We start from the raw sequence: 27,331 nt of genomic DNA, 5'->3' as shown, positions 1-27,331 counted from the left end.
GGAACTATCTAGAGACTTTATTCTTCTCTAAAACAAGGATAAAAAGTGACTCTCTTAGGGCTCTGGAAATGACATGCAGTAAAGGGTTGGTGTGAACTAACAGCTCAATGAGTTATCAACGCAGCAACGAGTAACCTTTGCTCAGACCACAGGATATGAGGACTCGAGCGATGGTAATGGGTGGAGCGCTCATCCTCCATGTCAGCCTGGGTTTGATTCCCGGCATCGCATACGGTCTCCCAAGAGCCCTGCCAGGAGTGATCCCAGAGTGCATTATAAGGATTAAGGCCTGAGCACCACTGGGTTTGGCTAAACAACAAGCAAACAAAGGACCAGAGGATGGTTTCCCATTCAGATAGCTGTGAGTTGCTATCTGTCCTTCAGTTGGCTCTTCCTACCCTACTTTGAACTCGAGGGATTTGGAACCCAGCTGGCATCACTGCTGTCAGAAAGCCACATCTTTACAAGTTTCGCACGAAGTGCGCCTACCTAGTGAAAGACATGGCCATTCTGTCCGAACGGGCTGCAATTCCTTCTGAATTTACTAGTTTGCTTCTAGGCCACCTGAGCTCTGAGTGCAAATGCAGGCGGCTGTAACTGGGGAACCAGACTTAACTCACATGCACCCCCAGACAAATGCTCTAAGCTAGGCTCCCTTTTTTAGGTCCACGGTTCTGTTCCTGATGAAGGGCAACTGACACCTCTTAACCCACTTCGCTTGTGAGGCGCTTTAGTCAGGGGACTGAAATCTCTAATTAGAATTTCCTCATTCATCAGGGGCATGATTATTTGTGGTAGTGAAATGGGGACAGAATTGCCTCCCAAGCCCAACAGCAGTACTGCAGTACTTGAGACAGAACACTTGGATGGAGACTGAATGAGACTCACCCAAATGACAAAAGTTACGTTTAATTTACAATGTAATAAAGGTTACAGGTAAAAAGCTACACATAAAGCTTGAAAAGGCCTATTACACAAATGTACAAATCTCTGTACAGATTTCACGATGTTTCCTACCTTGGTCTCCTGCGTTTGTTAGCCAGGTGTACTCCCAGAGCTCTGGATAGAGCTCCACGTTGAGGGGGAAAGAACCTCTACACCACATCTAAAAGCATCCTCTCAGAGACATCAGTCACTTGCAGAGTGAAAAATTTTCCCTTTTTAATTAAAATTGCTCTAACTGGTCCTATCCTTAAAATAAACTGCCTTCACAGCACACTTGAAAAGGAAAATAATGCCTTGGAGAATAGAGGACAGTACTCTGTACTCTGGAATCAAATAAGAACCTTGGCAAGTAGAGTACTTAGATTTGACAAGAAAAACAGGTAAAGTTCAAACAAGTTCAAAACCATCAACCTGTATCCAGGGCTCTGGTCACAGAAGAAGGAAAACCAAAGTGTTCTCACTCCAACAGAAAGGACAAAAGAGAACAGCCTAACTATTGGACCCCAAAACCACTGATCCAGGAAAACGCTTTTGAGTTTTAAATCTTAGCTTAACTGGAGAATTCTAAACCCACTTTTTGATCAAGTCACGGCAACCCTTCTGCTACCTGAACTTGCAGGGAGAGTAAGTATCAATTAGACCGATGATGCTCCTGTCACAGCGTGGACTTCAGCCTCAGGGCCTGGAGTCTCTCCTCAGGGTACATGACTTTAAATGATGCTAGGAAGGAGGGGAAAAAGGGGAGGTAACAGGAGGTCTGGGGAAGAGCCAGGGCAGTGGATTTCAAAGCTACAGGAAACATTTCTTGACACTGAAAGTGTTCTGAAGACAGGTCTTCACGGGATATCTCAACCCCACCCCCAGTTTTAATATTACATGGTTAGGACCCCAGGAGACATTCTGAAAGACAATACTGCACACATGGAAAGTTTTTCTCCCTAAGTTCATTAGCTCCCCCATCACCCTTCCACCCCGTTCCCACCCCACCCCACCCTTCTCCATGAACAAAAATATCAAATCAGTAAGGAAGGTGTCGGCTTCTTGCCCGGCCAAGCCTCTTTTGCATATTTCTTCTTCTTGGGTTCGTTGACAGCTTCCGGGTTGTAGACGGCGGGGTTGGGTGCAGGGTTCATGGTTACTGCTGATGGCACGACGGGAGTCAAGTCCACGTCAGGGGCAAGGTTGGGGTATGGCATGGGCAAGCCACCAATGAGCGCTGTCCCATGGATGCCGTGCGGCTGGGAGCCGGCTTCACTGTGTGTGGGAGGCAGGCCCCCGTAGAGTCCTCCACTGAATGCAAAGTTCTGCATGCGCCTGCTCCCCGTTTCTTCCAGGCCCAGGGAGCCAGGGCCGTCCACTCGCTTCTTCTGTGGTCAACAAGGAGGAGACAAGAGGTGAGGCACAAGAGTAAGCAGCACCAGCCTTTTCTATGCTAGACCTAGAAAATATCGGGGAACCTCTAGCTTGATTCACTTCCTAGACAATCTATTTTGCTGTCCTAAAATGTCAGTGGTGAAGTAACCCTCTAAGTAGCTGTCTACCATGAAGCGTGCCAAACACCGCTCCACATAACTGTTTCCCATTGCATCAAAAAAAATGAGGACAGTGCTGTGAGCTTCAGTTTTCACAAAGTAAAGCTTATTTAGTTTATTTTTATTAGGAGATAAAGATAACAACGCATGGTAGATAGTATTCACATCTCTTTTTTTTTTTTTTTGGTATTTGGGCCATATCCAGCCATGTTTGGAAATCGTTTCCAAGCACTCTAAGGGGACCTTATGAGTCTCGGGGATCTAACTGGGGTCAGTTGCATGCAAAGAAGCATTTTATCCCATTTTCTCTGTCCATCCCTGGCTCTCTTTTATTTTTGTTTTTGAGTCACACCCAGTGGAGATTAGGGCTTAACTACTGTCTTCGTGCTCAGCAGTAACACAGCCATGCTTGGGGAACCATAGAAAGTGCCAGATCAACCTGGATTGGTTACATGCAAGATAAGCACCCTAACTCCTGTGTTCGCTTTGTACGTCCCTGACCTTTGTTCGATCCCTGGCACTAAATATGGTCCCCCAAGTCCCACCAGAGTGGTCACTGAGTGTGGCACAAAAACAAAAATAAAGCCAACCACAAAAAATAAAATGAAATACTAACTAAACAAACAAAAACACTACTATTCAGAGCAAAATAAATCTACAGGAAGTAGGTGATAAGTAGTGTACTGGTGGCGCGGGGCTAGGCAAGAATATGAAGGAACCTTCTGGGGAGACAGAAACGTTGGAGCTACTCCTGGTGGTGCCTGTGGTGGTTTTGAGTCATCACTCCAGCACCCCCAGGAAAATGGCTATATTCAACCAATTAACTATAACCTTTTTATTACCACACCCAGATCTCATGGGGCTACCTGGTGCACAAAGGAAGCCTGGGTTTGCTCCTGGCAGTGCTCTGGAGGACATACCATGGCAGGAGCAAACTCAGGTTTCCTGTGTGCAAAGTAGGCACTCTAGTTGGTCCTTTTATTGGGGTTTGGTGTCAGAGACTGAACCTGAGGGCTCTCAAATATAAAGCAGATGCTCCAGCCCTTTGACCCATGTCTTTAGTGGTCACTGAACTGCACAAATCCAATAAAAGAAATTATGCATTTTGGGACAAAATAATAGTAAGTGGGTAAGATGCCTGCCTTGTTAAGCAGTTGACCTGAGATTGATCCCTAGCACTGCATATGGTCCCCCAAGCACACCAGGAGTGTGGACCCTGAGCATCACTGGGTGTGGCCCAAAAGACAAGGAGGGAGACAGGGAGGCAGGCAGCACTATCTCAAGGTTTTATTTTTTTTTGGGGGGGGGGGGGCGGCAGTTTGGGACTTACCTGGCTGTGCTCAGGGATCATTCCTGGTGATGGTCAGGGGACACATGAGGTGCTGGGGAAACCCAAACTGATCCCATGCAAGCAAGCACTTTATCTCTATACTACCTCTCTGGCCCCAGTGGTCTCTTGTATAGACCAAGCAATCAGGGAGTATGCAACATGGTGAACAATCAGAAAATACCTCTAAGATCCACTACTTGGTACTTCAACATCTGATTTCTAAACTTAATCCAAATCCAGACTGGCTTTTCTCCCTGTACCATGGCAGAAGGCAGAGGAGCTATGCCAAAATCTAACCAGCACTCCACCGCAGAGTAGCTTACTTGGAGTCACAAGGATAAGTAAGGTTATCCTGAGGTGTGAATATAGTGGTCAAGGTGTTTGCTTTGCATGTGTTCAATCCTTAGCACCACATATGTTCCCCTGAGCCCTGCCAGGAGTGCAGAGGGGAGAGAGATTAAAGAAAGGTGGGGCCTTTTTGCATTATGCTGGAAACTAACAGACATATCACGAAATAGCTTATACAAAGCATCGAATTGGGAGGTAATCTGTGGCCTTTCTATGATACCCTGAGATTCCCTAGAGGTGGGTAAAAGTATTTACAGAGGATACAAAATGAGAGAGAAGCCAATATTTTTCTTACACACTTATGACTTATACATAAAAGAGCAGGTCACTTTTTAATTAAAAACAAAACCAAAACCAATCTGTTTCGTTTTGGGGCTGCACTATTAGGGGCTACTACTGACTCTGCTCAGCAGATCCTGCAGTACTGGGGCACAAATGTGAATCTCCTTTATACAAAACCGTGTACTTCAGCCCAGTGAGTCACTGCTCCGGCCCAAGAGCAGCTTTGTTTGCTTCTTCTTTACTTTTTGGGTCACTCCTGGCAATACACAGGGGTTTACTCCTGGCTTTGCACTCAGGAATTACTCCTGGTGGTATACAGGGGACCATATGGGTATGCTGGGAATCAAACCTGGGTTGACTGCATGCCAGGCAAACGCCCTACCTGCTGTACTATCACTCCAGCCCCGCGGTTTCGTATTTTTTTTGGGGGGGGCCACACCCAGCGGCACTCAGGGCTTACTCCGGGTGGGGCTTAAAGGATCATATGGAGTGCTGGGGATCAAACCCATTACATGCAAGATGAGAGCCCTACCTTGCTGTACTATTGTTCACCTAAGAGCAATTAAAAACAACAACAAAACAACCCAGTCTTCAGTCTGTATATCAAATACGGTTACAATATCCTTCCTACCTTGACAGGGACCACTGCAGTCTGCACCATATTTCGGAAGCGACCAACTGAGGGATCCACATCCTCTGAAAAAAAAAAAAGATGATGGAAAGGTTAGGCTGGCACTCTACGGGAGAAATTACTGATCACGACTCACTGTGAACTGAGCAATTACAAGCTCACACAAAACAGTAAACTATAGGTAGCACTGTGGGGAACACTCCCAACAATCTGAAGGGGTTGGTATTACGAGAATAGACATTTAACTGTACAGGAAGCATGTCCAGAACAGTGAAGAGACTTGTCCTGTCACTTTGGAGAAGAAACAGACTTTGAGTCTGAGCACTGTGCTCTGGATTGCTGTACCACCTTCCCCAGGCTGCCCCCGCATTAGAGATTATCCATTCTACGTAGTGATAAAGCAGTGTGATATGTTGCATACCCACATACCCTACTAAATTAGCAAAGAGCAATATTAAGATTCAGACCCGGAGCTTCAAACTTAACATGATCTCTCGATCTGAACAACTGTATACAACCAAGCACACACACAGACAAAGCACTAAGACCAAGTAAGGGAAATGCTTGCAGTCATCTACAAGTGACTCATTTATCAGACATTAGACATAAATATTATAGAAATAAAGAGCAAGACACTGCCTTGTCTCTTGCCTCTAAGGAGTTGTAAAGCCAACCAGGTTATACAATGAAGGTTCTTCAGGAGAAACGAAAAGGGGCTGGAGTGACAGTACAACGGGTAGGGTGTTTGCCTTGCACGTGGCCGACCTCAGTTCGATCCAATATGGTCCCCAAGCACCTCCAGGAGTAATTCTTGAGTGCAGAGCCAGGAGTAACCCCTGGGCATTGCTGGGTGTGACCCAAAAAGAAAAACAACAACAAAAAACAAACAAAAAAAAGAAGGTGGGGGAAAAGAGAAGCACAAAAGCGTTCCTGGAGCACAACAGGCTTTAGACGGGCTGGGCATCTAAGATACGTTTTTGGTGGTGGTGTGTTGAGGGTGGGCTGGGGAATAGGCCAATCAGTGGTACTTAGGTGCTACTCATGGCTCTGTGCTTAGGGTTCACTTCATTCAATAATTTTGCTTTTGGGGGTCACACCCAGTGATGCACAGGGGTTACACCTGGCTCATGCACTCAGGAATTACTCCTGGAGGTACTCGTGGGGCCATATGGCATGCTGGGAATAGAACCCGGGTCGGCCGCATGCAAAGCAAACACCCTATCCACTGTGCTATTGCTCCAGCCTCGGGGTTCACTTCAGGTGGTGCTAGGGGAGTATGAGGGGCTGGGTATCAAACCATGGTTGGCTGAATGTAAGGCAACCTCTATACTATCTCTCTAGCCCACAAACAGTTTTCCTGAAGACTGAGTATATGAAAACAGAAAAGTCCAGATTCAGAAAAAATGACCCCTAGTATGTATCTCTTATCTTAATACAAGGATAAGTAACTGCTTCCCTAAGTGACATGATACATCTTATTTTTAATCCATAAAGGATTTAAAAAATTACTGTTATAGAGCTGGAGAGATAGTACAGCGAGTAGAGCGCTTGCCTCACAAGTGGTCAACCTGGGTGCAATCCCTATTACCACATATGGTCCTGAGAGGCTCCCAGGAGTGCCCTGAGCACAGAGCCAGGAGTAAGACCTGAGCACAGCTGGGTGTGGCCCCTAAACCAAAACAAATAAAATCATTGTTATGAACCAGGGAAGTAGCTTAAAGATCTAGTGCACAGCTCTGAATACAGAAGGCGGGGGTGGAGGGGTGAGTGTGTTTTTATCCTGAGCACTGCATGCTCCCCTGAACACCAGCAGGAGTGGCCCCCAAACCAAAACAAACATGAAAGAACCACTGCCATGAATTCTGCTGGGAAACAAAGAAATCTCTCTGTACAGTATTTGTACTTGCATTAAGTCTGGCATTCCATGGACTTAAGGATACCTCTAAGGAATATACTCTAGCATTACCAGTTCCAAATAATGTTTTTTTCAACGAATGTTCTTTCTGGATAAAAGAATGAATAAATTCTATATGAATGAAGTGAAAAAGAAATCTCTTTAGGAAGTAGAAAAGGGCTCTATAAAAGATCCCATCTTTTCTCTCATCCCCAAAGGAGCCCTATTTCAATCACACTTTCAGCAAGGAATGCTAAATAAAACACAAGAGTAATTAGAACCCAAGAGAAGTTGCACATGAGGACAAAGTACAACAGGCCTGTGGGTGGAGCGAGGCGCTGAGCCCCAGGGAATCTGTCTGATGCTGGCCAGAAGTAGACCAAACCACTCACTTCCCTCTTCATTTTCTCAAGCAATTCTCTCTCAGTGAGAGGAGATAGTCTTTCCAGGTATACTCTTTCCTGGCTTGTGTTTCAAGTTCCTTGCTAATACCACTTCTGGTGGAAGAAAGGTTGAATGGGGAAAGGGAAATTGGATGGTCAATATGATGGTGATTGAGACTGACATTTACAAGAAATTTATTGAATTTACTGTATTTCCTCACTAATCCTGAGAGGCCTGATTATCTGTTAATTACCTGGTAAAGTGATTGAACAGTCACTAAGAGAAGAGGTGGATTTCAAACCTAGGCCATCATGCTCAGCCACATGATATTCTAACTGGGGGCCAGAGGGACAGTGCAGCGGGGAGGGTGTTTGCCTTGCACACAGCTGACCTGTGTTCAATCCCCAGAATTCCATATTACTCCTCAGCATCGCCAGGAGTAACTCCTGAGTGCAGAACCAGGAGCATTGCCGGTGTGACCCAAAAATAAAAGAGAGAGAGAGAGAGAGAGAGAGAGAAAGAGAGAGAGAAAAGGAATTCTATCTAAATAGAATGCCTTAACAAAGCTCAGAACAGTAATTTTGAGGGGTGTGCATGCGTGTGTGACACCTGGCAACTCTTGGGTGCTTTTTCTGTGCTTGCTTCCAGCAGTGTTAGGGCACCAGGTGGTATTGGGGACAGCAAAGTGCAAGGGAAATGCCTTAATCCCTGGGTGATCTCTCTGGCTGCTGGGCAGTAATTTTCAATAACAGCAAATATCATAACTCCCTAATCTAGGGGTTCCCAATTTCTATTAACCAGTACAAACATGAGCTTTTTAAACACTACAAATTTCCGGACAGAGCTCCTTAAAAAAAGTGGGCCACACTCAGCTGTGCTCACTTCTGGCTTTGCGCTCAGGGATCTCTCCTGGTGGGCTTGGGAGAACCATATGGGATTCTGGGGAACGCAGGTTGGCTGTGTGTAAGGCAAGCACTCTACCTGCTGTGCCATCTCTCTGGTCCCCATTTTCTTTTTGGGGGGGGGGCACCCCACACGTGGCTGTGCTCAGGACTGACTCATGGGTCCAGGCTCAGGATCAATTCTGATGAGGCTCAGGAGATCCATTAGGGTACTGGGGATTGAATCCAGGTTGGCCATGTGCAAGGCAAGGGCCTTACCTGGCATACGCTTGTTTTGCCCCACCTCACAGAAATCCTTTAAATTCTTCTAAACAAAAGCCAGGTGTTTGTTGTTGCTTTGTAGTGTACAGGCACGGGATCAAACCCAGGGCCGCACACATGCAAGGCAAGTGCGCTGCTGCTAACCTACACCCCTGGCTTCACTGTTGCTTTTCTGCTGAACTCATACCTCCTACTCATTGGCTCTGGTTCTGCCACTCTTCTATAAGGTCAGCCTGTGGCCATACCACTTTCTCCCTTATGCACAGTTGTGAAATTCCCAGCATTCAGAGTCATTTCCCACAGCTGCAAGCCTCCTCTCTCAGGACAATGTAACACATTTGATGATTAACACTCTTGGGTGAGTTCTGCTCAGAGCACAGGCTGGTTGGGGTTACTGTCCCGCATTTTTCGGTGAATGCAATCTGAAACTGCACTTGATTAGTTTTCAAATCTCCCTGAGGACTCAGACTGCATTTCCAATTAACTAAATTCCCTCAATCTTTTTTCTCCCTTCCCCTTTCACATGAACTATTGCTAGAGCGGATCTCCATTAGAAAAACTGGTATTTTGAACCTAAAGACAGGACTGAAAACTATTCTCACTGCATTTCAATTTGGGAAATAAAAGCAACTTGTCAGTCAGGGATCTTTGTTTCTATCCATTAATTTTTTTTTTTCTTTTTGGGTCACACCCAGTCAATGCTCAGGGGTTAGTCCTGGCTCTGCATTCAGGAATCACTCCTGGCGGTGCTTGGGGGACCATATGGGATGCTGGGAATCAAACCCAGGTTGGCTGCATGCAAGGCAAACGCCCTACCCGCTGTGCTATTGCTCCAGCCCCTATCCATTTAAGTAAGATTTTTATTTATTTTTATTTTGGGGGTTGGGGGGCCCACACCAAGCAATGCTCAGGAGTTAATTCTGGCACTGTGCCCAGGCATTACTCCTGGTGGTGCTCAGGAAACCATATGGGATACTGGGGATCAAACTGGATTGACCATATGCAAGACAAGCACCCTACTTACTGTACCATCTCCCCAGACTCTCAAATAATATTTTTAAAATTCCAGTTCTACCTTGTATAAATTATACCTTCAGGCTCTATGTCAATCACCCACATATATTTTTTTTAACCTATGTATTTACCCTAAGGTAATCCCTAAAATATCAGCCCAACAGATGAAAGTCGAATGATGGAACTGGTTAACACAGTGGCCTACCCATACACTTGCTGACATTTCCATATAAACTCTAAGTTATCTTTCTACAGAGAGGCAAGTAGTCAAGGCAATTAGAAGTGGCAGAAGAGTCTCCAATCTTTTAACTGTTCTGTTTTTGTGCCACATCTGGCTATCATGAGCTTTGTGGTGGTGTTGAGGAGTGATGTGATGCTGGGGATTGAACCAAGCCCTCCTGTATGCAAATCATGCACTCCAGTCCACTGAACACTCTCTCCAGCCCCTTTCTGACCTTCAGACTTATTAATCACACTTAGACAGTAATATTCTGCTTTGAGGTAAAGAGAGAAAACACCATACTTTACTCAAATCATCCCTATGCAACAGACATGCTGGGTGAGCAGGGGAGAACTGCAGCCTTGGTCCACAGAATTAAATGGGCCCTTCCTTTATTTTTATTTTCCTTCTTCTCTGAGGACGCCATGGCATAGTGTGGTCCAAATCATCTTGCTGCATATGCAGCACTGAGGATCTGCTTGTCCTGGGTGCTTTCTAAGCTGGACCTTTTCTCCTCATGGGTCCCTGAGAGTAGGACTGTCAGGATTGCTACAGCATTTGCAGGTGCCACAAGACCGTGAACTCAGAACTCATGCTTGCCAAGCAGCATTTTAAGCCATTTACTGGGTACATTTTTTCACACTTCAACTCTACAGGCGGGTAGGGTGCATGCCCTGCACAACCCGGGTTGAAACCTTACCACCCCACATAGCCCCCCGAATCCTCCAGGAGTGATCCCTAAGTGCAGAGCCAGGAATAAGCCCTGAGCACAGCAGAGCTCCAAAACAAAAACAAGAGAGCATCTCCCCTCAATACAGTACCTATGCCATGTTAGGAAACATTACAACTGACCTACGGGCTTTATACACCACTCTGAGGCCACAGCTTTTTCATCGTAAGAAATGAAAAATGTTCTGCTTTTAGAGTCCTATGGAAACTATCTCACCTGGGTTGATGATCTCATCATCCTCACTGAAAGTCACCCTCGAGTTCTTCCTCTTCCTCTTTGGTCTCTGAATATCCAGATTCCCCTCCTCAATGGTGAGGGTGGAGATCCGCTTGTTGTGGGCAGTGTTGAACTCTGTCAGGTTCTAAGCCAGGGTTCATATAGGAAAGATGGCAATCAGTACACCAATAACTTGAAGGAGGATTTAGAATAACAAAATAATGAACGCCAAGGTATTAGGGACTAACTTTGACCTCCGAAGGCTGCATTCTCTTCTGCATTCAGAAAAGATTATTTCCCCCAGACTGCTAACACTAAGGTGTCTTATCTGAGTGACTGAGTGAACACACACAGTGACTGGTAGGGAAGTGATATTCATGAGAAGGTAAAGGGCCTTAAACTGAGGACATGTCATCACTGATGCGAATATCACTAATGTTTTCTTTCTGGGGGTGGGGGTGGGGTTTAGAAACAGTGCTTCAAACTGGTGCACCAGACCTACATCTTACAGTGCATGCGTGGACAAAATGGTTCCTAGTTTCCAACTCAGAGTCTGCTGCACACCAGGCATGTACTCTAACCCATGGAGCGATCTCCTCAGCTCCTTTGTATTTTTTGCTTTAAAAAACAAAAAACCACCATCATGTCTTCATGCTGATAACTACAGAAAATGTGACCTGGGAGGTATTATAAGAATTGTTTTTAAGTAACAAAACAGAGATGCTATGAGAAAAGTCAATGGACAGCTTCCTCCCCCCCACCTCCACCGCCAGTAGCTCTTTCCCTTAAAATTTGCTAAGACATTCCCAATACACTTAATATCTGGCATTAGTATCTTTATACTCTTTCATTCTGGTGTCTGGCCCCATTTCTATTCATAACCACCGACCCATCTCAACGATTAACTTGGACTCAGCTCTACTGCCAGCCTCTTCCAATCCTCTGAACTTATTTCAACCTGCACTGCAGCTTGAGACAGTCCAAAAGCCTAGAGAGAAGAACCTAGGGTCAGAACCTAAACAATAAGGAATCATGGAGGCTGCCTGGAAGAGAAATGAAGAAACTAGCAGTAAGGTACCTGGCTATGACAATACTGTTGTACAACAGAATAGCTTCAACTATGGGGAGGAGGTGTGGGTTTGCAGGGTGAATATGGGCCTACGGGACACACCTGGCAGTGCTCAGAGATCACTCCTGGAAGTAATCAGGGGTCAAACCAAGGTTGGCTAAATACAAGGCATGCAGCCTTGCATGCATAACCCCGTTACTATCTCTCCAGTTCCACAAAATAACTTCTAAATTTTTTTTCTTTAATTCCCCCACTGCAAGCCAATAAACCCTAAATTCTATTTTCCTAAGGGTGAAGAAACAACCTAGCTGTAAAGAATAGCAAATGTAGCCTAATAAATGTAGGCTCAGTGGCAAAGCACTTACCTTGCATATGAGGCCCTGGGTTCAGTTCTCAGCTTTCCCCCTCCCCAACCAAAAATACGGGCCAGAGAGATGCCTCAAAGGGTTGTAGCCCAAGGTTACAGTCCCCTGAGCAATGCCACGTGCAACATCCTCCTCACCCAAAGGAGATGCCTGTTGGTGATTACGGGCATGTTTGCATTTGACCCATCTAAATAAACCAGTCATACCAGTGCAGCGAGACATATGAAGGACTACAGTCAAATCACACACTACTGGGGGGTCAGCTTCTTGAAAAGTCAGATTTTAAAGGCACTTTAAAACTTTGGACAAAACTCTGGCCAGGCATATTGCTCAGTGGCAGAGCACTTGCCTCCCATGTGAGAGGCCCTGGGTTCAATTCTTAGCACTGCAAAAAAAACCCCAAAATGCCCAGTAACCTTGTGCAAATTATGGCTTTCAGAACATCTGGGCCATAAGACAAAAGCAGTCTAAGTCTATTCTGAAGATTCCTGGGCTGTTCAAATAGAACTGGAAACAGCTGTGAACCATAAACGAAAACTGCAGTCTCTCTAAGCCTGTGCACTCCACTTCAACTTTCTGGAATATGGAAGCATTCTTAGTTTGCACTATTGAACATGGTAGTTACTGGTCATGTGTGATCACCAAGAACCAGAACATGGTTAGCGGCCACTCTACTGAATAGTGCAAAGCGAGAAAAACCCAACCCCAAGACTTGGTTTCTAACACCAGTGAAGGCAGTGAAGGTGTACAAGACAATCATGAGAGCCGACTGGCAGGAGACCTGGTCACCTTGTTAGCCCGGTCATGTATAACCAAAGCACACAGTGTGACTCTCAGAGGTGCCTTATACAACTGGCCAAACCACTCTGTTCAATCAATGGCATTTCAAGCTACATACCACAAAACTAAGAGTCACAAAAGACAAAATGACATGGAATTACATCAAGCTCGGTTTCCTCCTCTGGGAGCCCCAGTAAGCCCTTGAGTTCATCATCCTCTCCACCCATCTTCTCATCTCCTTTCACAGCCGATGGCAATGTCTGAGGCTTCTCTCGCAGAGTGTATGCCCTTGTGGAGGCGCCAAACGAGACCGTGGAATCGATGGGGATTTGCTGAGGTTTGTGAGGTTCCAATCGAATGTGACCCAAGAAAGTGCCGTGTGCTGAGAATAACCAAATCAGAAATGTAAGGGAAAAAAAACCAAAACCAAAACAAAAACCACCAACCTGAGTCGTAGAAGGAAGAGCAGCTCCTCCTAGCACATCAGTTTTGCTTTTTAAAATGAAAATGGCACTGGGTCCACTTTGCATCCCTTGTCATGGGTCACAATAAAAAGGAAAACTCTTTCTCTGAGTCTTGAATCTCTTCAGTGGATTTCTTATACATCTTCAGACCTGCCGTTACCCCAAATAACAAATACCACTGCTTGTTCTCTGCTGCCAGACAGGCTTGGCTCCAATCTGGGTCCAGCAGGAATGGCTCCAATCCAGCAATAGCCACGCTCCCCAAGGCAGGAGCTAGGTATTGCTGAGGTCTGACCTCTCCAGCCCCAAGTCTAAGGAACATAGGCCTGGAGACAGTTATGCTGCACAGAAAGGAGGTTGGCCGAAACAGGTGCAATATCAATGTCAGGGCAAGCCAAAATCCTACTGGAGATTCTGAATATTTTTCCATGTCTGCATTCTGCATGTTATGAAATGGAGAAAAAAGATGAGATAAATTTGAAAGTAAGTATTTATGAGACAAAGCTCTCTGCAACCATTCTATAAGCAGATAAAGATGGTGGTGGTGGTGGTGTATATATATCTATACATACACACACATATACCTGTGTGTGTATGAGCGGCCAGAGGGGGAAGGAATATAAACATGACTAGCCCAGGTCCTTTAGATTTTTTATTTGTAAATGGGCAAAATCAACTTTAAGGACCCACGGCAGTCAAATCTTAATTGTATTTATATGGATTATCTTTGGCAAAGTTGAGCATCTTCATCAGAGTGTGTTCACAGAATTAAAATTGGTACTTAGCAGTCAAAGCAAAATGTTAGCTGGGATTATACAACCCATTCTAAGAAAACAAATTATGATCAAAACAAGTATTTAAAAGTATGTTCTGTACCACCACTCTACTATATTAATACAGCTAGTCACAGTTTTTGTTTAAATTGGGCCACAATTCATCACAGTCCTAGAAGCATTTCAATACCAGTAATTCTTAGTTACTAGATGCCGATTCTGTTATCTCTGTATACTGAGCTCTCTCTAGGAAAGTGCTCCCCCATACCTCTTCTTTCCCTAATCAATATCTTCAAATAAATAGAAGATAATTACATGAACGGAGAAAAGTTGACTTAAAAGCCGAAAGTAAGTTTCTTCCTTTGACAAGCAGTAAAACATGCTTTAAAAACTGAGGAACCCAAAAAGCATTTTCACATTGCCCGAAAGGGAATGTGTGAAACAGGATGGGATGTGAGTTACTTACTACTGTTGAGATCTATTAGGAAAACTCTCTTCAGATGCTTGTGGTAGACCAAGGCAGCGTGGACCCGAGAGCAAGACTGGTGGTCAATGGTAAAGTCACACAAATCAGGGTTTCTCCCAAATAAGTAATACTTCTTCTCATCAATAATCAGTTTCTAAATAAATATTAAATTAAATATTATTTAAGTCTTGTTTCAACAGGGTTTAGCAAAAATTCTACTAATCTAATGAGATGATCTCAAATATATAAAATTTCTTGCCAGAGTAAAAAAATAATTTTTCCATTATTCTTTTTAACATAAAGAGATCAGAATAATTTACTAAACGGGGGTGATGGTGGTAATTATCTCCCAAATATAGCAGCCAAAAGTCTAGTGATGGCACAAGACTTTTCCTAATTAGATGAAAGTAGTCTGCAAGTCTTTCTCTCCTCTGGAAATGTAAGATTTCACTGGATCTTAATATGGTTAGGAGGCAGGGGCTTGGGAAATATGCCCCACTCTGTGATTGGGGGGGGGGGGAATGTCGCTTCATATTAGGGAGAACATGTGGCACTGGGGATCAAGCTGGAGTCACCACATGTACCATGCATGGCAAAAACTTTAATCTCGGTACTATTTCTCTTGTCCCCAAATCTTAAATTTTAAGTCAAGCAGGAAATAAGATGCACAAAGCATGCTTATAAATAACACTGCTTTTGAAAAAATAAGTCAAACAAAGATTATTAATTGGCTAGGAAATGAAGGCTATATATACACACCTATCTAGCAATGCTGCCCTAGGCCCAAAGTATTTTTAGAAACATTTAGGACCTGGAATTACACTAGACACTGTATGACTCCCTTGTTGTTGTTGTTATTATTATTATTTTGGTTTGGGGATCATACCAATGCTTAACTCCTGGCTTTGTATTTGGGGCTCGCTCCCGGCAGGACTTGAGAGGAATAAAGGGTTGCTCAGAATAAACCATGGTCAGTCACGTGCAAGCCAAGCACCCTACCTGATAGAGTATCTCTTCAGCCCTGTATGAGCCTTTTTTTTTTTGCTTTTTGGGTCATACCCGGCAATGCACAGGGGTTACTCCTGGCTCTGCACTCAGGAATTACTCCTGGCCGTGCTCGGGGGACCATAAGGGATGCTGGGAATCGAACCCGGGTCAGCCGCGTGCAAGGCAAACACCCTACCCGCTGTGCTATCGCTCCAGCCCCCCTGTATGAACCTTTTAAATGTAACTTTATTGGTCCCATTTCACTTTCGTTAAAAAGCATTACTCAGTTAATTAAAAATGAGTATTTCCTGTATCCAAGGCATCTACTTCATAAGGCAAAGACAGGGCTTAACACCTATTGAAGAACCAATAATGTTAAGCATCTGAAGCATTATCTCATCTAATCTTCAAAATAACTCTATGAAACAAGTACCACCTTTATGTTAAAAGTAAGCAGATTTAAAAAGAGGAAGTCACTCATCCAAAATTGGTTAAGTGGTTAACAGATTTGAGACTTAAACTCCAGTGTGAATGACTTGTAGTGCTAATCCTAAATAATGTGCCAGCTGTGGGATAACAGAAAGTTTCTAAAATGTTTCAAGCCTCTTTTGTAGCACTTTAAAAAAAAAAATTACATAATTCCCCAGTAGCAAAAAAGAAGAGGATTTCACAGACCAGCAAATTGTTAATCAAAATTCTGTGGTGGGAGAAGGGACTGAGCATCACTAACTTTCTATTTTCCCAAAACTTTTTACTTTTTAGACAGTCACTAATTAGTATCACCATAATCATCTTCCTACGTATTTTCTGCTAAAAATAGGAAGGGGAAGGAGAATCATTCTTTGAGTCAAAGTTTACTTTATGATAACTCACTACTCACCCTGTCCCTTTTCTTATTTCTTTCTTTACTTTTGTGGTGCTGGGGTTGAACCCAAAGTCTCATACATGCAAGACATATACTCTAAATTCGAGATGCATTCCTGGTTCCTTTTTCCCCCTCCCTCCCTCTCTCATTTTGGAGTTTCACCTGGTGAGACTAAAGGCATACTCCTGGTTCTCCACTCAAAATCATTCCTTGTGGTGCTGGGGAGCAGTATGGGTGCCAAGGATCAAACCTGGGTTGGCTACCTTCAAGGCATGCACTCTACCCACTGTACTAGCATCACCCCAGTACCTTCTTTTTCTTCGATCCTAGATCATAAAGTCTTTGCTACAGACTAGTTGCAGATATGGTGGTTGTAGATGGAGGATTCCGGATGAATTTAAGTTCTAAAAGTCTATAATCTGATCACTTTCAATCACTTAAATTTTTTCTTTAAATATAAGGTTTATTAAGCCCCAAGCACATATTTTACATTATAATACTAATAATATTTCACAGATATGTGGAAAGGACAGTCAAGTTAGTATGTTAGCAAGATGGAACCAAGAGGCTTACATTGAATTTCTGGCTATACTATTGAACTAACAATGATTTACTTGTCTCCCTATGTTTTAGTATTCCTCTTACATAACCAAAAATAAGCCTCATGAACAGAAAATAATAACATACTTGAGTCACATACCAACTGTGAATTTATGCTATGCTATTTCACCCTCACAACTGCTCTGGAAGGATGTAGCTAGGCTGGTACTACCATTTCTATTTTTTATAGCTGAAAATATTGAGGTGGCATAAAGAAATTGAAGTATCCAAATTTATACAGGTAGATAAACTGAACTGGCAAGCCAGGTCTGTCTTATATCAGAGCCCTGATTGTTTAATCACTACATATCATATATTTCCTTATTCTACCTGCACCAGAAAGTATTTCATTTTTTGGGTGATATCCAGGATTAAACTGAGGGCCTCACACATGCAAGAGGAGTCTACCATTTAAGTACATCCCCAATGATTTTTATTTAAACAATCACTTCCCTTGTTATTTCATTTTTCTTTTTGGGTCACACCCAGTAATGTTCAGGGGTTACTCCTGGCTCATACACTCAGTAATTACTTCTGGTGATGCTTGGGGGACCATATGGGATGCTGAGAATCAAACCCGGGTCTGCCGCAAGCAAGGCAAAGGCCCTAGCTGCTGTACTATCACTCCAGCCCCTTCCCTTGTTCTTTTCAAGTTCCTTTCAGGCTTAGCCTTAAGGTTCAATTAAATCGATCCAGTCTATGAGATCTCGAGGTTGAAGGGAGTGGGTAATGAGCGACCTCCTCCCATCTCCCTGTGCTTCCAGAAGTCTGGTAGGCACGCCCAGGAACTGCCTCTGGCACCATATAAACTCATTAACGGCCATGATCCAGAGATTCAGAAAATCTCTCAAAAGAGAGCAATACAGAACAATATGCCACAGAGACGCCTCTGGATCCCAAAGTCATCATCCAGTTAAAAAAATAAAAATAAATTAACCTCAGCTATATAACCGTATAACCATATTTAAAATTTTAGAACCCTTGGGTTTGCAACATCTCATACTCCACACCACTGATGTACCAAGAGTAGCATAACAATCTGATGGGGTGTAAAGTAGAAGGCAACCAATCTCAGGGAGGAAAAGAAAAAAAAATTAGCAAGTACACAAGGCTCAACTTTTAACAACATGCTAGTAATCTTTTCTTATACAAGGGCTTACTGGCTCCAGGGTGAAATACAAAAATCCTCACACACTTTCCTCTAAAGAAACTTTTGTAGATCATTTTTAGTGGATTATTCATAACAAGTAATACAAAATAAATTATTTAGGTCCTGCTTCGGGGGCAGGGCTTGGGGGTTAGGATGAAAACATTTGAAACATGGTGGTGGGATTGGTGTTGGAATATTAAATATAACAAATTATTGTAAACAACTTTATAAAAATAAATTTAAAAAAAATCAATCCAGTCTAGGTATGTGGGTGGTCACCTCTGGAAAACCCTGACTATCAGTACCCACCTGTGTTGGCAGCCAAGTCCCATACTGCTATGACTCACAGTGAACCAAGTTTTCATAGCCTGATAGTTCAGTCAGACAATCTTCTCATGTCTGCTTAGACCCAAGTTTTAAATCTGGGTTAAAAGTAAGACATGCTTGGCCTGCCTGGGATATGTGTCTATGGTAGAGTATCTGCCTTGCATGTGTGACATCTTGGGTTCAACGCCCACAGACTGGGCTGTGAGAAAAAGGAGGAGACATATTTTGGAACTGAGAGAGCTCTGAAATACCAACATCTTGTCTCTCTAGGTAATAATCTATGCAAATGGACTCTCACTGTCATTTCTCATCATATTAATAGTCCACATATGATGTTCCCACCCATTGAAACTTGCTAGCCAAAGCATTCACAAATTGGTCTCAAGGAAGACAATAAGATCCTTAATGTGGAGGTTAGGGACAGTAATCTCCATAGTGCCAGCTGAAAATCTTTGTGTAACTCTGACTCCTCTCAAACTGAACAGCGTGGTTTGATGAGAAAGCTTATCAATAACATAGCTGATTAACACATATTTTTTAAAATTTTTATTAGTGAAACACCATGAGGTACAGTTGTAGACTTACAAATTTTTATAACACATAATTTTTATGCCATGTTTTTTTTTTTGCCACACCCAGCAATACTCAAGGGATACCTTTAGCTCTACACTCAGGGATCACTCCTGCAGTGGTCAGGGAACCATATGGGATGCCAGGAATCAAACTTCACTTGGTTGGGTTCAAAGCAAATGCCCTAAATGCCCTACCTGCTGTACTAACACTCCAGTCCTCTATGTGCTTTATATACTGTATTTTGTTGTTGTTGTTGTTTGTGTTATACAGGGGCCAGTCCCAATTCAGTGCTTGGGGAAATCATGTGCTACTGGGCATCAAACCCACATCTCCAACACTGTAAATCTCTGCCAGCTGAGCCTCTATATACTGTAATTTTACACTAAAGAAGAAAAAAGGGAAAATATTACTTAGAAAGCCATAAGCAAACTATTTACTGACACTAAGTCACCTTTTCAAAAGAAACCCCACATGGAGATTTGTGCATTTCAAATCCCTATTTGAAATAGGGAGCAATAGTATAATCGTACAATAGTATAGTGGGTAGGGTATTTATCTTGTACGCAGTGAACCTATTCAATCCTTGGCATCCGATATGGTTCCCTAAGCCATTCCCAGGAGTAATTCCTGAGTGCAGAGCAAGAAATAATGCCTGGACATTGCTGCTTGTGGTCCCAAAACAAACACAAAAATCAAATCCCATTGCTGTTCAAGGATCAACAGTATGTAAGTCTGCTAGGATACAACATTGGTCAAATTTCAGACTTCAAGGTGCCAAAGTCATAGATTTTTTTTTTTTTTGCTTTTTGGGTCACACCTGGCGATGCACCGGGGTTACTCCTGGCTCTGCACTCAGGAGTTACTCCTGGCGGTGCTCAGGGGACCATATGGGATGCTGGGAATCAAACCCGGGTCGGCCGTGCAAACGCCCTACCCGCTGTGCTATCTTCTCCAGCCCCCAGTCATACAGAGATTTAAATGTTTAGAAAAAAAAAATTAAGACTTCAAATTAAATATGTACATTAACTTGTAAAGGCATATTACAGAAAGATTAAGAAAAGTATATCTTATAATTGTTCAATAACGTACTTCTAAGCAATTAAATGAAATAATGAGCCTGTCTTTAGTTACTAAAAGCCACATTTGACTAGCTACAACTAGTACTACTAGCCAGTTGTACCTGTGAGTTATAACTCAGAGTGTATCTTTACACACTGGGCTTAAAAGACTCATGGCTGTTGTTTTAATATTGCACTTTTTAAACCCAGCTATCACATCATATCACAAGCCTTTCATCAAGGCTAGGACACAGATAGCTCGGCTAGTATCAAGTGCTACCCAAATCCTTAAAATAAAGCAAATCTTAGGTCTATTCATCTCAGAAATAAGACAGAGATATCTAAGGAACTTTGTAACTTTGACAACTATGGAAACTCAGGTGTCAACTTTTGACACTGTAGAACACTGAAAGACTGAAAATATTATCAGTTAGTGAAAGCCAGTAATCAGTGAGATGTCAGATGAGTTTTTTTAAATACAAATTATTCCACAATGGCATATATTATCATTAAGGCTGGATACATTTCTTCCATTGCAAGCTAAAGGTTTACCAAATTGTAGTAACAAAATTACTAATAGATGTATCATATGTATCTCAGTTTCAGACCATTTAGCAATAATGTTTTCTATCAATGAAATAGCCTACAGTAAGAAAGGTTTTACAAAGATTTTAGTTAAATCATTTCCATGAATAATCTTGTGAACTTTAAGAATGAAAAACTCATGACAAAGCTACAGTGACTAAGGAATAACTTATGCATTAATTTTTACACATTTTCAGAACATTTATTAAATCTCACAAATAGCTTTTCAACAGAGGAATGCAATGTTTTTAATTGTATCTAACAAAAAAATAAAAACTGTGCTTAATGATAATGAGGATGTTAATGCAAATTCTGAGTAAACAAGCATGAAGTTATTCTGAGACATAAAAAGATCATAGTGGTTTAATATCAATTTTGGGTAAATAAATGGTTTGTAAAAGTTAAGGAGGAAAAAACCCCCCAAGCCTAACAGCTAAATCAAAATCCACATTATATTAATTTTCTGTGACTGTTCATTCTCATATTGATTTCAATCATAACCATGTATGTTTTTGTGCCACACCCAGTAGTACTCAGGGTTTACTTCTGGCTCTGAACTCACGTATTACTCCAGGAGGTTATTGGGGGACCATACAGAATGCTGGGATTGAACCCGAGTGCAAAGCAAGCACCCTGTCCACTACACTATCCCTCAAGCCCTTAATCATGTCACTTTTTATGTGACTTTATTTCCCATCAGATGACTGCTCTCAGGACAAGAATTATGTTTGTAACAAAACCATGAACCAAGGATGCTAGTGCGGTATGGGATAGATCCTTTGAAATAATGGTGGGAGGATCTGAAAACTCTGGGTGGCAGGCATGATAGAACAGCACCGCAAATATTAGACAATACTATCCATACTCTTGCAATCTACGATACCTCAATAAAAACTGATTGGGGAAAAAAATGGATCATGTTGTTTGTTTACTATAGCAGTCCCTATGCCAAGTACAATGACTGGTAAGCATTCAGCATGTTCCAATCAAAAGCAATTTCATTATCTTTTTTGAAACAATTTCTTTGAAGGGCTTGGGCTTAAATCTCATAAATGAAACTTACAAGTTAAATTCAAACTACATTACCCACTTTCTTTTTTAAGTTATTTCGAATCTTGTATCTTTCACACACATCCGTGTCCCCTGGGAGAAGAAATTCACCAAGTTACAGGGATTTCAGCAAGATGGGAGCCAGAGGCCCACGGTCTACTAAAATCCTTCATTTGGAAGGTGAAAGAAATCACATAAAAATCTTGGATAGCAGGGAGATAAGCAGCTTGAATGTGTTATATCATCATGAGCTTTGAAAAGAAAAAAATAAAAATGAACGAAAATGGCATTGCTGGAAAACAAAGCAAGGGAGACAGGGTGGAAAAGATAGTCACTGGCAAAAACCTTTAGTGTGATGGGAAAAAGGAAGACATGAATTTCCATACCTCAATTAATTTGTCTCCTTTGACTACATCCAAATGTAAACCAGGTGGCGGTTTACCTGCCCTGAAAATTCAAAGGAAAAAAGGATTTTAAGAACAAGTTCATAAAGGCCATTTGCAATCCCTGTCCCATTCACAATTGCAAGCTCTCCTACTAGACTATAATTAGGTTCATGTTCAAGTAGAAATGTCATCTACTTTCACTGTTATTACAGCTCCTCTCTACGTTTGACACTAACTTCCCCAGTGATTCAATTGCTCTCAAACAGATCCGAGTGACTGAATTTAGAGCAGCACCAAGAAGCCTGTATTTTCGATTCTGGGGATCCATCTACCTGAGAGAGAAAGCAGCAGAGAGTGTGTGCAAGTACTACCACCTGGGGAGGCTGTCACTTGGAGACTGGACCAAGCACCTGTCACTACCACAGACACGACACAGGTAGAAGTGCACCTCTAGGTTTGTACTAGGACCCATCACCTAGTTTCATCACAGAAGCAGCAGTGCCCTGTCTTAGGTCCAATACAGATGCGCTGAACCAAGGAAGAATACAAAAAACCAGGCCCAGAACCCAGGTCCTGAATAAAACACGAGACACGAGTTCCCCTGAGCGAGTCCTTTTCACAAATGCCATGTTTCAGGGAACTTTCTCTCGGGGTCCTACCCCACTGACGCCGGACACAACAGTGACGTCGAGGCGCCTTGCACAGAAGCTGGACCACGGCAACGTGACGACAAGGCAGGGATCTCGGGCTCTTGCAACTCAAGTCCTGGGTCAACTCCTGCCCGCCACGCACGCAGCCGCGGTGCAGGGGGGTGGGGGGCACAGACTTGCAAGAACGCCCCCCAGTGCAGCCCAGAGTCCCGCGTTCCCGACGACGACTCGTGCTCGGGTCCGGTGCAGGAGCCCCAGTTCCGATGCGTGCACACCCCGAAGCCCCCCCCCCACCCCTCCACGGCCGGAAGGACGAAGTGTCGGACAAAAAGCCCCGTTTCGCCGGAGAGCAGGGCCGAGGGATGGTGCCCGCCGCCCCCAGGCCGGCGCTCGGGGCTCGCGGGGCGCGGAGGCTCATCAGCCCGCGTGCCCTTGAGGGCTCCGGGGAAGGAGAGCCAGGGGCCACATGCCGGGGCGCGCCTCCCCGCGAGGCGGACCCTGGGCTCCCCCTCGAGCCCAGGCCCCCAGGGGGGACGCGCCCGGGGTGCGGGGCGCGGCCTCACCCCTCCCGCCGGCTCGGCGACCACCCGACGCGGGGCGGCGGGCTGGGGCCGGGGGGCGCGGAAAGCGGGCTCGCGCGCTCGCGGGACGGGCATCGGGCGGGGGGGGGCAGGAGCGGGGGGCAGGGACGCTGCTGCACGCCAGCACCCCGCGCTCCGTCCAGAGTTGGGGTAAGTTCGGGGCCACCCCCCCGGACGCCCCGGACGCCGGCGGAGGGCCCGCGGGCTGCCCAGACGGGCGCCCCGGAGCCCCCCAACGCTGGCGTCCCCTCAGTTCCTGGGCCCGGGCTCCAGGCTCACGCTCCTCCGCACGCCGCCCGGCCCCACGGGCAATCCTCCCTCCATCAAACCGCGGGCTCCGCGCCCCTCGGCTCGTCGCGAGCAAACGGCCGCCCCTGCGGTCCAGGCCGGCGCAGGCCGGGCCGCTCCGGCCCCGCTTGCCCAGCCACTCACCAGGTCGGGCAGTCGAACAGCGGGAGGCTGGAGCCGGAGTTCGCGGCTGCCGCCATCTTGCGTCTCCCCCTCCCATTTGGCGGGCCCGGAGCACGCCGGGAAACTGGAAGACCGTGAGGGGAGCGGCGGCCTCCCGGCAGCCCGTGCGGCGCGCGCGCGCGCGCCTCCCCGCACACACACACGCGCGCACACGCGCGCACGCGCGCGCACCGGAGCGTCTAGCCGCCGCCGAGCCCGGCCGCCCGGCGTGTGAGTCCGGCGCGCTGGGCCGCGCTCACTTGAGAGCCGGCTTCCCCGCCACGCTCAGCCTCGGGAGGCTTACCCGGGCTCTGCGCGGCCGGAGGAAGAGGGCGTCCTCCAGCAAACACGCCCACGCCCCCCCACCCCACCCCCCGCCCCGCCGCATGGGCCCTCAGGGCTGGCGAACCGGGTCCGGGTCAGTGTGGTCCCCCGGATGGCCACAGGAGCTGGAAGGCTGGGCGCGGAGATGGGAGAGCGGCCCCCACCTGTTGCCCCTTCCTAACTCCGGACCGGGCCTCGAGGGGCTGCGGACGCTGTCTGGGAGGCGGCAGGAGGGAGCGCCGTCCGCTCGTTTTATGCGAACTTCGGGCGAGCTGGAGTTGGGGAGATGCCAATCAGCAGCGGGCAGCAGTCAGAGCGCCGTGCGCGAAGGAAACGGCTAATCGAGGTCGGGCTCCTTGGGATGTTTACATCCGGGCCACGCTGGTGTACGACCACCAGCTGGCCGAAGGAGACGGTGGGCCCACTTTCTCTCTCGTCCGCTACTTCTCGGAACCCCCCCAAAAAAACCCTCGGGGTTGGTCATTGATCCCCATGATCGGGGAAACAGAGTGGCCCGGGCCTCACCCCAGAGCGAGTGATGAGGGAGACAATTTGCTTTTTGGGTCACACCCGGCGATGCACAGGGGTTACTCCTGGCTTGGCGCTCAGGAATCACCCCTCTCTAGGACTCAAGGCTGAGCCACAGAATAGTACTTGGATTTTATTATTATTATTATTATGGCTTAATTCGGAAAATCAACTTCTAGTGAATAAACTCATCAAAAACACAGCAAATAGATCCAGCGAGGGTGTTAACTGATCAAGTAACTTATTAAATGGCTGTTAACATCCTCCTTTTCTGCCTATAATGCCAAAGAAAAATGAAACTGATGGGAAAAAAAAAAATAAGACAATTTGGCTTTAAGGAAACAGGTCAAAACAGACTATTCGCTCCCTCCTTTGAGCACAAGGACATGGTTCTTAAGAAGAAATGACACAAACGTGTTTAGGGGGCTGAGGAGGTAGTACCATGAATAGGGTGCTTGTCTTGCATGCTGCTGACCCAGTCTCAATCCCCAGAACCCCAGATAGTCCCCCCCCCAAGCTCTACCGTAATTCCTGAGTGCAGAACTGTGCTCAGGAGTAAGCCCTGAGCACAGTCATTTACAGCCCTAGAAACAAAAACTTTAGAGCCTACCAAACGAACAAGTTACTTTTATCACAGAGACTTGTGTGGACCTTTCATACCTCTTTCATGCCCGAGGTACTGAAGCCCTTTCTAGCATCCTGTGACCTGATAGCACATCAGCTTTGATTTTCAATTTCTCAGCTCTTATGTGTTCATTACTTACTCAGTTCTAGTGCTTACCAAAGAAATCTAGAACTATATTCTTACCCTGTTTCCACCACAGCTGATACTCACACTGCCTCAGATGTAGTAGCACCTATGCCTTATAAAGCAAAATGCTCTTTGTTGGGCGCCTATGATGTCAGTACAGCCCAGCAAACTGAAGGGCAGCGGTATAAGGTCTTTCATCTTTTGAAATGGGAAACTGATGGGTTAACTGCCTTTGGATTTTGATATCTTAGCAAATACTAATTTCTTAAAGACTGCCTTAGAATAGAATAGTGATGTCAGAGACTTGAAATACTTTTAACTGACTGGAGCTATAGTACACTGGGTAGGGTGTGATCCAAAAACAACCTCAAAAAACCTTTAACAAATGGAGACAACCAAAAAATTTTGTGTTTCTGTATTTATGATACAGGAGTAGTTTGAGCAGAAAATGACGTAGTTCACAAGATGCTGATAAAAAGTTGGGTAGACTCCAGAACTCAATTGCCAACATGCTCACAGCCACTCTCCACAGGCTTGGACGAGACTCAACCATGAGTGAATCTGCAGAAAATCCCAGGTGTGTGGGACCTGTGACTGAAATCTCCAAGCTCACTCGAGCTTGAGGGGAAATGGGCCTCCTCTTCCCATCTCCCTAGTTTACCAGGAGCTTGGCATTCACGCCCACAAACTGCCCCTGTTGCAATATAATCTCATCAATGGCCTCACCCACGAGTGAATCTGCTGTATTCTAAATTTTAGAATTCCTGCAGCACATGGCCACATTTGTGGCTGCATGACCTCTCATACTCTATACCACTGATGTACCAAGAGTAGCACACAACATTTGATGGGGTGGGGGTTGAATTATGGTGGGGGAAGGTGCAATGGTGGTGGGATTGTTGTCTGAAGATTAAATGTTATTGTGAACTATAAAATTAAAATTTTTTAAAAAGCTGGGGAAAAAGTTGGGTAGAAATTGCTAATATTACATATATTTAGAGAAAGCTTCATTAAAGAGGTGGGCTATATTATAGTTGAAATCTGAGTGATTAAGTCTTGGTTCCATTCATTCCTAAATTATGTGCCTATGGGCAGGTTACTATGACTCAGTTTCCTAATCCATAAAAAGGGGACAAGAAAATTCATCTGAGGATGTGTTATGCATGAAATACTACCATTAACAGTATTGTAAACCCTGGTGCCTAAAGTAAATTTTTTAAAAAAGAAAAAAGATCTCTTGGTCAGGAACATGGCTCAAGTAGTGAAACAAAAGCCTAGTATGTTCAAGGCCCTGAGTTCATGGTCTCCCTAGTACTATGAATGTAACTCCTATAAAAAATAAAATGAGGGGCTGGAGCAACAGCACAGTTGCAGGGTGCTAGCCTTGTACATGGCCAACCCCACTTTGATGTCCAGCACCCCAAATAGTCACCTGAGCCCACCAGGAGTGATCACTGAGCACAGAGCCAGGAGCAAGCCCTGAGCACAGCTGTCTATGGTCCCCCAAACCAAAAATATGCATCTAGTGTTTTGGTTATAATAAATACAAATAAAAAACATCTAGCATAGGAGCTGGAGAGATAATAAAGTGGGTAATGTGCTTGTCTTACCTGGGTTTTATTCCCTGGCATTGCATGGTCTCCCGAGCCCTGACAGGAGTGAGCTGTGAGCACAGTCAGGTGTGGTTCCCCAAATCCAGACAAAACCATAACAGCATAGTGAGGCTGGAGAGAGAGTGTAGGGCTTAAGGCACTTGCTTTGCATGTGGCAGACCCTGGGTTGATCCTGAGCACTGCATTATTCTCTAAAGTATTGCCAGTAGAGATCCCAGAACAGAGTTGGGAATAGTCCCCCAACCCT

General features: G+C 44.9%; 1 protein-coding gene and 1 non-coding gene across 4 annotated transcripts; both read right to left on the bottom strand.

Annotated features, from left to right (window-relative positions):
* Window positions 1-891: 891 nt before the first annotated feature.
* On the bottom strand, window positions 892-23,942 carry PPP1R8 (protein phosphatase 1 regulatory subunit 8). Of its 3 annotated transcripts, XM_056122591.1 has the most exons (7): window positions 23,851-23,942; window positions 22,188-22,248; window positions 14,607-14,760; window positions 13,065-13,285; window positions 10,690-10,834; window positions 5,069-5,133; window positions 892-2,312 (listed from the first exon to the last, which is right to left on the bottom strand). In XM_056122591.1, the coding sequence occupies exons 1-7, from the start codon at window positions 23,904-23,906 to the stop codon at window positions 1,959-1,961; spliced, it is 1,056 nt and encodes a 351-aa protein (XP_055978566.1). In that variant the 5' UTR covers window positions 23,907-23,942; the 3' UTR covers window positions 892-1,958. The 3 variants fall into 3 exon arrangements, with proteins under 3 accessions (XP_055978566.1, XP_055978568.1, XP_055978567.1); XM_056122593.1 differs by lacking the exon at window positions 14,607-14,760 and having other exon boundaries at window positions 23,851-23,920; XM_056122592.1 differs by lacking the exons at window positions 13,065-13,285; window positions 14,607-14,760.
* On the bottom strand, window positions 20,281-20,445 carry LOC130032245 (small Cajal body-specific RNA 1). Its single transcript, XR_008793794.1, has one exon. It is a non-coding gene; the product is annotated as a small Cajal body-specific RNA 1 (non-coding RNA).
* Window positions 23,943-27,331: the final 3,389 nt, after the last annotated feature.

This window comes from Sorex fumeus, unplaced genomic scaffold (assembly GCF_029834395.1).
Source record: "Sorex fumeus unplaced genomic scaffold, SorFum_2.1 ptg000047l, whole genome shotgun sequence".
In the NCBI taxonomy this organism is placed as follows: domain Eukaryota; kingdom Metazoa; phylum Chordata; class Mammalia; order Eulipotyphla; family Soricidae; genus Sorex; species Sorex fumeus.
Note: the sequence above shows the minus strand (reverse complement) of the source record. Positions and strands in the feature narration are given on the sequence as shown.